Genomic DNA, 9,713 nt, shown 5'->3' with positions numbered 1-9,713 from the left:
AGGGGGAGCTGCCCGGCCGCCCTGGACCCGGGGAAGGGGCGGGCGGCGCGAAGCCGCTTTAACCGTAGCCGCCGAGCGGAGGCAGGAGGCTGACCCGGCCGCTTCCTAAGTGCGGTCAGGCATCTCGTGACCGCGGCGGGCGCCGGAGGCCCCGCGGTGGGAGGGAGGGCCGGGGCTGGGAGCAAACAAGAAGGCCCCCACCTCTCCCCCGGGCTAGTGAGGCTTTCGGCAGAGTTAAAACCTCAAGCCCGAAATCAGGGTGGAGTGGGGGGTTGGAATAATTCCCCACTCTCCACCCCAGGGCGTGCGCTCCCCGCCCGGAAGGGCTGACCTTGGCCCGGCGGAGTTGGGGGTGGGTGGGTGGGTGGGTGGTAAGCTCCAGGGCTCGGCTCCCGCCGCCCCCTCGGATTCCTGGCCCGGCGGGGGCCAGAGGAGGGGGGCCCGGACACACACACACAAACACACACACACACACCCCACACGCAGCGCGCGCCAATGAGCCCCGGCCAAGGCGCAGGGGGCGGGGTTTTCCCAGGCTCGAGCACAGCAGCTGCTATTTACCTTCTTGGCTTCTCCCGGGGACCAGGAACCAGCCCCCGCGCTCCGCCGCCCGCCGCCGCCGCCCCCCGCCCCCCTGCCCCCGGGGCGCGCGCACACACACTCACACACGCACGCACACACACATCCTCCCGGTCGGGCCGCAGCCGCGGCGGCAATAAAACATCCTGGCACGTGCTTCGGCTCCTGGCGCGCCCTTGCCGGCCGGCTGATGTCAAACTGCAGCTCGGCTGGTGTAGCTCTTAAAGGGCCCGCGCGCGCCGGGTGCCGAGGCTGCCCCGGCCGCCCGCGGGGCGAGAAGGAGGGAGAGGCTGCCGCTCCGCTCGGCACCTCAACATGAGGCAGAATCGAGAGCCGGCGGGTGGAAAGGGAAAGGGTGGCGAGGACGCGCGCGCGTCCCTGAGGCATTGCCATCAAAGCCCCCCTTGTTCATCTTTCATTTGAAATTCCATTTCCTTTCTGCTCAGTTGGAAATTATTCTGATTGTTTCCTGGGGAAGCGCGGGGTCCAAGGCCCCAACTCCAGGAGAGAAATAAGGGCCGGGACGGGGTGGGCGTGTGTGTGGGGGGAGGGCGGGGATCAAAAACCACCTTGCTCTGAAAAACCTGCAAATGTAAGATGGAGGCACTTTTTCTGCATGCAAGAAGGAATTTTTTTGGTCCATTTTCTGCATGGTCGACTTTCACCCCTCTCCTCCCCCAAATGTGCGGAGTCTAAGCGGGAAATCACTTGGATGTTTCCGTAACTCACACCCTTACACAATTCACCCCTTTTAACCACTGCAATTATAACCTTTTATCCGTGCCCTTCTAAACCTTTTTAAAAGTATATTTCAAATGAACTTATTAGCGTCAAAGCAGTTCTGTTACACATGAACGGAAATAAGGAGCAAAGACCCTAGCCCCAAAAGAAATAAACTAGACTAGAGCAAACCCAATGCGGAAAAATCCTCTCTAAAGCAAAGCCCAGCAGGGAGAGTAGCAAAGGGTTAAAATCCTTTTGATTGACGTTGTAGCCTCTGGTGCCCCGGGCTCAGGCGCGCGCCATTGGCCGCCAGGCCTTGTGCCTGGCGGCCAATGGGGGGGCGCGGTCCACGAGCGGTGCCGCGTGTCTCCTCCTCCCATTGGCTGAAAGTTACTGTGGGAAAGAAAGTTTGGGAAGTTTCACACGAGCCGTTCGCGTGCAGTCCCAGATATATATAGAGGCCGCCAGGGCCTGGGGATCACACAGGATCCGGAGCTGGTGCTGATAACAGCGGAATCCCCCGTGTACCTCTCTCCTTGGTCCTGGAATTGCGCTACCGATCACCAAGTAGCCATAAGATATTGTAATAAACCCTCAGCACTTGCTCAGTAGTTTTGCGAAAGTCTCAAGTAGAAGGGACATAAACAAAACAATTTTTTTGTGTGAAGGACTCCAAAAATAAAATTCTCTAGGGATTTAAAAAAAAAAAAAAGAAAATGCCAGCTGATATAATGGAGAAAAATTCCTCGTCCCCGGTGGCTGCTACCCCAGCCAGTGTCAACACGACACCGGATAAACCAAAGACAGCATCTGAGCACAGAAAGGTAAGGGCAGTACCTGCATCTCTTGCAGCCCCAAGAGATTAAGACGGGGTTGTGGGCTCCTTTCTCCCTTAAAATCGAGGGGTGAAATGGCAGGTCCCATGGGAACTCAGCGCCCCCTTTTTTTTTTCTTTACAGTCATCAAAGCCTATCATGGAGAAAAGACGAAGAGCAAGAATAAATGAAAGTCTGAGCCAGCTGAAAACACTGATTTTGGATGCTCTTAAGAAAGATGTAAGTGGGTAATTCTGCTTTTTTTAAAATAAAAAACCAAAATACTATTTCTCAGGTATTAAGAGTGAAACCCCCTTGCCAGCGGGATCTTCTCCGCCTGCACTGCATTCTCTGAGGCGGGAGGACTGAGCCCCTCTAGCCGGGGTCTAGGGATGTCGCCACCACGGCCGGGGGCGGGGAGGGACCCCCAGCACTCCGAGGCCGCTGGCGGGGCTCTCACTTTCCTCCCTTGCCTCTTCGGTGCAGAGCTCACGGCATTCTAAGCTGGAGAAGGCAGACATTCTGGAAATGACAGTGAAGCACCTCCGGAACCTGCAGCGGGCGCAGATGACGGGTGAGGGCGGCGCGCCGCGTCCCCCTCTGCGGGCGTCCCTCTCTCCCCGCGGTGATTTCTTCCAGACTTCCGCCCGTGGTTGTGAGAGGCATTCAGCTACATTTTACTGCCTTGGCTCACTCTTGCGTTCCCACGGTCTGGGGCTTATTTATAGCCACAACTCCAAGTTGTTACTGTTCCGGAAAGGGAGGGAGAGAGGTTGTAGCAGCGAGGGCTGCGGGCGGCTTGGCAGTGGGGGAAGCGGGTGGGGGCGAAAGGACTTAGAACCGTGGCGGTTTTTAAGCTGCGTGGAGCCTGGGGTCATCTGGTTTAACACTTCCTTCTCCCCCACTACAGAACGGGAAATACGGCTCGGATGGTGGAGAAGGGGGGAAGGGCATTATCCAAGGTCACATCGCGCGAGGGTGGGGAGGAGGCAAATCTGAGGCTTGAGATCGGTTTAAATGGAGCGACAGGGAACGGAGAGGGAGCGTCTCGGGTTCGGTCGCCAAGCTAGTGTAGAGAGGCGGATGGTTTTTCTAAACCCAGCCCGGTAGCCAAGAGGCAGTTCCGCGGGCGGGTGGTCAGGAAGGCGCGCGGCGGGGACCTCCCAGGGCGGAGGCGGCGGCTTCGGGGCCAGGGCTGTTCGGTGACCCGTCTGTCTCCTTCTGGCCCGCAGCCGCGCTAAGCACAGACCCGAGCGTGCTGGGGAAGTACCGCGCCGGCTTCAGCGAGTGCATGAACGAGGTGACCCGCTTCCTGTCCACGTGTGAGGGCGTTAACACCGAGGTGCGCACCCGGCTCCTCGGCCACCTGGCCAACTGCATGACCCAGATCAACGCCATGACCTACCCTGGGCAGCCGCACCCCGCCTTACAGGCGCCGCCGCCACCCCCTCCGGGACCCGGAGGTCCGCAGCACGCGCCGTTCGCGCCGCCTCCGCCGCTCGTGCCCATCCCCGGGGGTGCGGCGCCCCCTCCCGGCGGCGCGCCCTGCAAGCTGGGCAGCCCGGCTGGAGAGGCGGCTAAGGTGTTCGGCGGCTTCCAGGTGGTGCCGGCTCCCGACGGCCAGTTTGCCTTCCTCATCCCCAACGGGGCCTTCGCTCACAGCGGCCCAGTCATCCCAGTCTACACCAGCAACAGCGGGACCTCCGTGGGCCCCAACGCGGTGTCGCCTTCCAGCGGCCCCTCGCTCACGGCGGACTCCATGTGGAGGCCGTGGCGGAACTGAGGGGCTCAGGCCACCCCTCCCCCTAAATTCCCCAACCCATCTCTCTTCCCTCGGGACACTAAACAGGAACTTGGAGGCTGGGAAAGAAGGGAGGACTTTTGTGATTAAGTGGTTACTTTGTTTTTTTTAATTTCTAAAGTTACTTTTTTGTAGAGAGCTGTATTAAGTGACTGACCATGCACTATATTTGTATATATTTTATATGTTCATATTGGATTGCGCCTTTGTATTATAAAAGTTCAGATGACATTTCGTTTTTTACACGAGATTTCTTTTTTATGTGATGCCAAAGATCTTTGAAAATGCTCTTAAAATATCTTCCTTTTGGGAAGTTTATTTGAGAAAATATAATAAAAGAAAAAAGAGTGAATGCTCTTATGTCTTAGAACTGATTATTTCAGAATATGTAAAAAAGAAGGTCTCGGCAGAATTTGAATTACATGTAATCTGAGAATTCAGGAATTGGCTCTTTTGTTATTAAAAGAACATTTTAAAAAATCTGTCCAACCTTCTACCAACCCTCCTTGAACTAAATTCCATTTAATTTGTGAGAACCCATCTGATACGGCTTCTCTGATCAATTTGTGGTCAATCTCTTAAAGGATTTCAAAAACTTTTCTAGTTGCAGTTGGGTAGTTCATTCAGTCCTGGCGCTCATACTGGCTCCTTCTGAGGGTGGAACAGGGCTGAATTCATGAAGTTTATCAATCCAGTACTATTGCCCACTGCACATTTACGGGTGGCTCCTGCACCACTACTGCCCTGGGGTAGCTCACCAACATCCAAGTAAAAATAGTCTTCATAGCTGCAGCCTCCAGCCTTCAAGTGTCGGAGTCTTCCTTTAATTAGTCTTTAGGTGCAGCTAGACATTTTCTGTACCAGCATCTAAAAGTTTGAAATGCCTCTCTGCACCCTCTTCAAGCAAGCTGAGAAGGTCAACAGATTCCTTCTGCCAAGGAACAGCTAGTTAGACTCCCAAATGGAGCCCGAGTCCAGATGATTAACACCAGACATATGTTTTTGATAAGTTTCTGTGCTTGGCTCTAATAGAGAAAGCATGTGGGGGCCTTGCTGGCAAGCACACAGGCCATCTTCCCCTTTTAATACAAACAGCAAGCGACCCCTTTGCTTGGTCATGCCCCATTTCCAGGCAAGATGTGGGCTCCAGATAGAAGCAAAAGGGTTGTCTCCGGTTTCAGCTCACATAACCCTCCTTAACAAGTCCTAACTCAAAGCGGACAGCTTTAAACTGTGCCAGGATCTGCAGGGAATTTCTTCCAAATCCCATCACAAAGGCTTGTCAGATTTTGTCAGATTTGGCCAGGTGTTTGACTGCATCCAGGTGTTGGGGAAATGAAAACCACGAGCCCTGCGAGACCAGACACATCAGCGGCGCTGTGGGTCTGGCGGACGCGCCTTCCTCCCCCACCGACGGCCAGTCGTCCTCCCTGCCCGGCCCCTCCCGCCAGCCTCCTCTCACCCCCCCTTCTTTTGGAAGGGCTTCTGGGAGGAGAAGGATGAGGCGGGAGAGATCAATCTTTGAAGCCTTCCTAACAAAGATAAAGCCAACGATTTTCTGTCTTGTTTCAAAAGCTTTACCTCTCCCCCGCCTAGCTGGCCTTTTCCACAGGCCAGTGTGGAGAGCCGCTCTATCACAGGAATGATCTAGCAGACAGCAGTCAGTTTTCTCAAATACCTTCCACCCAGTTTCAGACCTAGAGTGAGAGGTTTAAAAGATACTTTAAAAATGTTGGCTCCTACTTGCCTCATTTTGCGTCTGTGAAAGGTGTCCAACACACCTTCCCCCCAGAGAAATACACAGCCTTCTTTATCATATCATTTTTTTGCCGTTTCTGTCTTGTTTAAACACAAACATAATAACAATTGCTCTTTTAAGACACCCATTCCAAGCTCAAATTCTTCACTTGGTAAATCTGCCCTCTGGCTCCGCTGGAAGTGTCCCAGCAGAAATAATGGAGACAACAGGGTCTCATTTTTATAGAAGTACATTTATGTTCTTAAAAACTGACACACACACACAGTGAGATCACTAAATCAACTCAAAACTAAATCTCTTTGTCTTTCCCTGTGCTGAAGGGGAACAACTGAAAAAAGTGGATTTTTATTAATATCAAAAGCACACAGATATGGGAGGAGTGATTAAGGAAAAGAAATAAACGTTTGTTCGTTTGCAAATAATTAGTAGTTTGAAAATGGTCTCTTTTTTCCCCTGAATTTGGGTTTAAACTAGTAGATGAGGCATTTCTGTGCAATATAGAAAGAAAGGGGAGACCCTAGGCCCCAATGGGGATTTTCAGGCTCTTGTGTCAGCTCTGCCACCAAACTCACTGTGTCACTTTGGATGAGTCATTTCCCTTCTCTGGAACATTTCCAAGTCCGTAAAATGAGTGGGTTTCTGTCTAAGGCCTTGTGCCCTCCTTCACCCGGGCTCTTTCTGGAGTAATTAGTTGGGGGAGAGAAGAAGCTTCAATCTGGCCCCCACCCTCTCCTTAGGGCCTTAACTAATTACACAGCCTCGGGTCGCACCCAGCAGCCCCTCTCCCCCGCCCCCGGGCGTTGACGATGTCTCCTGGAGATCAGGCGCGGCTCCCAGCTCCACGTCCGGATGCTGGCCGCCGGCCTCGCTGCCGCGTGCATTAGCCTCTCAATGGAGACCTTCGGGGCTCCGGCCCCCCGCCGTCCCCGGCAGCATCCGGAGCGGAAAAGGCGCTGAACTGGAAGGGGGCTCTCCTGGGTCTAGACGGGCGCCTTCTCTAAGCGGTGAATTGCCGCGACTGGGAGGCGCGCCCCATTGCACCCCACGTGTTGCTGGAGTGGGGACCCAGGGGTTAAGCTGGACCCCCTCATCGTCACCGCCGTCCCGGGAAACCTGTCATTAAAGTCAATTAACTTTTCCCACACCCCTTGGCCGGTAACAACCCGCTGCTAGCTTCCTCCCCGGCTCCTAAGTGCAACCAGATGGGCGGCCGAGTTGCCCCCGCCGCGCGCCCGCCGGGGCCGCCGGGGGTTCCAGGGAGGCCGCCAGGGCCCGCGGCCCGGGCGGGGAGCAGGCCGGGGCGGCCACGCCGGGCCAGCCCCGGCGGCCCTGCAGCCAAGGTGGTTTGCTTAGCAGGCCCGGCTGCTTTCTGGCAGGAAATGAATAGCTCCCAGATGAGCTCAGGCAACCTGAGAGGTCGTGAGAACGGCGCGAACCCCCGCCTGTGCAGCCGGCAGCCTGCCAGGCCGCGGGGGGAGCGGGCGGCGGCGGCGGCGGCGGGAGGCCGGGAGGCCCGGCGGGCGGGCGGGCGGGCGGCGGCGGGGGGAGAGGGAGGAGGGAGCCGCTGACACACGAGCCCGCGCCCGCTCCCGCTGACAGGCAGGCAGCCGCCCGCGCCCGGCCGCCTCCCCCGCTTCCCCGCCCCGGGCCCCAGCGCCTCCCAAGCAGCAGGCCCTTAGCCGCAGAAACGCGGCCGCCCGGCCCGCCGGGCCTGGGGGTGGGGCCGCCTGCCAGTGTTTTTCCAGTTCCCCCGGTAGCTCCGGGCCGCATTTAGAAGCCGGGAAACTGGGCCGAGGCCAGTGTCAGGGCAGCACAGGCCCTCGCGGCCGCCGGAGCCCTGCCAAGCGGCAGGCCAGGCCTTGGACGGGGGCGGTGGGGGGAATGGAGGCGGGGTGGGGGATGGAGGCGGCGTGGGGAGCGGTCGGGCAAAGGCTGCTCAGCGCACACCGTCGTCCCAAAAAAGACAGAGCCGACAGACGGCAACTCGCGACTCCGTAAAAAAGGAATTTCATCTTCGAAAACCCGGCACCTACTAAGTGCCCAGTAAGACCCCTGCAAGCGCTAAAAAGATAACACTAAGTCCCACCCAGCCCCTGCCCTCCCAGAGCTCTCAGTTTAGCTGGGGAGACAGACAAACATCCAAGTGACTCACCCCCGACCTGATGTGGGACGTGCCAAAAAAGAAGTTTCAACAAAGGGCACCTAAGAACAGAGAGATTGATTTCCGATTTGAGAGGAAACCAGGTAAGGTCTTAAGAGAGTTGGCACCTGAAGCGGAGAGGTGACAGATGCGTTCCACAGGAAGAGATGGGAATGGAACTGTGAGGGAAAACGCAGAGAGAGGTAAATATGTAAGTCCAGTTTGGGGGAATTTCAGGAAGTTTGCCATGGTTGTACTGAAATTTTCAAATATATGAATTGGCTCAGAGGTCAAAAACATAGAGCCAAGGTTGTCTGCTTCTGTCCTTGGACTGCAGAATAGCCCAGAGGTTAAAAGCACATGATCTGGCTTCAGGTTGTTTAGGTTGTAAGTCCAGGCAAATTACTTATCTTCTCTGTGCTTCCTTTGTACCGTACGTGTCATTTGTACCTCACAGGGTGGTATGGCATAGGGTTGTGAAGATGAAATGCATAAATGCAGGCAAAGCATTTAGAGTGGTGCTTGGCAGGTAAGCCCCCAGTGCATGTCAGCTATTAATGATTCCTAAGCCACAGTGAGGGATGTTCACCAAACGGGAAAGCCAGCACTGGCCTTTGCCCAGTGATTTCAGGAGCTGCTTGTAATTGCACCGGGCCCCATGTGAAAGCACCACTGCCTCTTCTCTAGGTTCTGAATTTCATGTATGCATTCAATGATTATTGAACCAGATACCATGGAAATAAAGGGAGAAGAAAGGCATGATCTCTGTAGCTATAAAGCTCACAGTCTAGTAGGCCCAACAGACTAGTTTAAAAAAAAAATTAATTACTCTATGTTAAGTGCCATAAAAGAGGAGTAGTGTACACTGGTGGTACAAAAAGATGGTGACACGTTGTAACAGGTAACTTTTGCGGCCTCCAAATCATGATTAATTTTTGTATAAGTTTTTGTGACCATAGAAAGTGCTGGTATAGTAAATAACTAGTCAAATTCTACCTAAGAAAAAATAGTGTCAAATGATTAATTTGAATGAGCAGAGTCACCTTGATATGGTCAAGGAATGGAATGGGAGTCAGGGAATCCTGTTTCCAAACTGGCCACTGCCTGTGAGGTGCTAAGCAAGTCCTCTTAAGTCTCTGGTCTTCAGTTTCCTCACTGACAAGGTGAGAAGCTTAGACCAGAAGTCTCTGAAGTCCTTCTCAAGTCCACAGTCTGTGATTATCTCCTCAGCATGCTTCCGTGTGCCTCTACATCTTGACACTTGTGATGTGGCTACAAGAACCTATATCTGGCACATTTCAAAACTTTCAACCAAGGTCCTGGGATGATTTTACATCCAAGTATTTTCATCTGCAGTTAAGGATTTTGAAACAGACCTGAAGCATGGACCCTGTACTTCCATTGTTGCAAGGAAATAGGCCACATGTTTTCTTGGAGACCTGCTGTGTTAGTGAGAATCGTGTTCACTATATGACCCATCAAAGGAAGACTACATCTGACAGGATTAGATGTATCTAATATCTGCCACTAAGACCCTATCCTTCGCTGTGATATCTTGTTATCTTACTTGGAAAACAGAATAGCAAGAGTTAAAAATGCCATCACTTTCCCTCTTCACCCTAAGCACTTTCTCCCCACCCCCCCTTCACTTGCACACTTCTTTTCTGAAAAGTGAATGTGGTCTGTTGATTACCAGACTCTCTCCATTTAGGAAACATATTTCCCCAGCTGGTTAGAGTTTTTCTACGAGTACACTTACTGAAGTAACTAAACTTACTGAATTAGTCTGGTTAAACAAGAAGAAATTAGTGAAGTCAGTCTGAATTAGTGAAAAATCTGAATTTTAAATATCCAATAGGAGGAAGAACAGTAAACTTGGCAAATACTTGTAGTGAG

At 53.7% G+C, this 9,713-nt stretch overlaps 1 protein-coding gene across 1 annotated transcript; it reads left to right on the top strand.

Annotated features, from left to right (window-relative positions):
- Window positions 1-1,795: 1,795 nt before the first annotated feature.
- On the top strand, window positions 1,796-4,161 carry HES1 (hes family bHLH transcription factor 1). The gene is made up of 4 exons (XM_079705463.1): window positions 1,796-2,126; window positions 2,262-2,357; window positions 2,604-2,691; window positions 3,350-4,161. Exons 1-4 carry the CDS (start codon window positions 2,019-2,021, stop codon window positions 3,898-3,900), a joined length of 843 nt encoding a protein of 280 aa, XP_079561589.1. The 5' UTR covers window positions 1,796-2,018; the 3' UTR covers window positions 3,901-4,161.
- Window positions 4,162-9,713: the final 5,552 nt, after the last annotated feature.

Source organism: Hyperoodon ampullatus, assembly GCF_949752795.1.
Source record: "Hyperoodon ampullatus genome assembly, chromosome: 5".
NCBI classification, from domain to species: Eukaryota; Metazoa; Chordata; class Mammalia; order Artiodactyla; family Ziphiidae; genus Hyperoodon; species Hyperoodon ampullatus.
The sequence above is the reverse complement of the archived record's forward strand: the minus strand, read 5'-3'. Positions and strand labels throughout refer to the sequence as shown.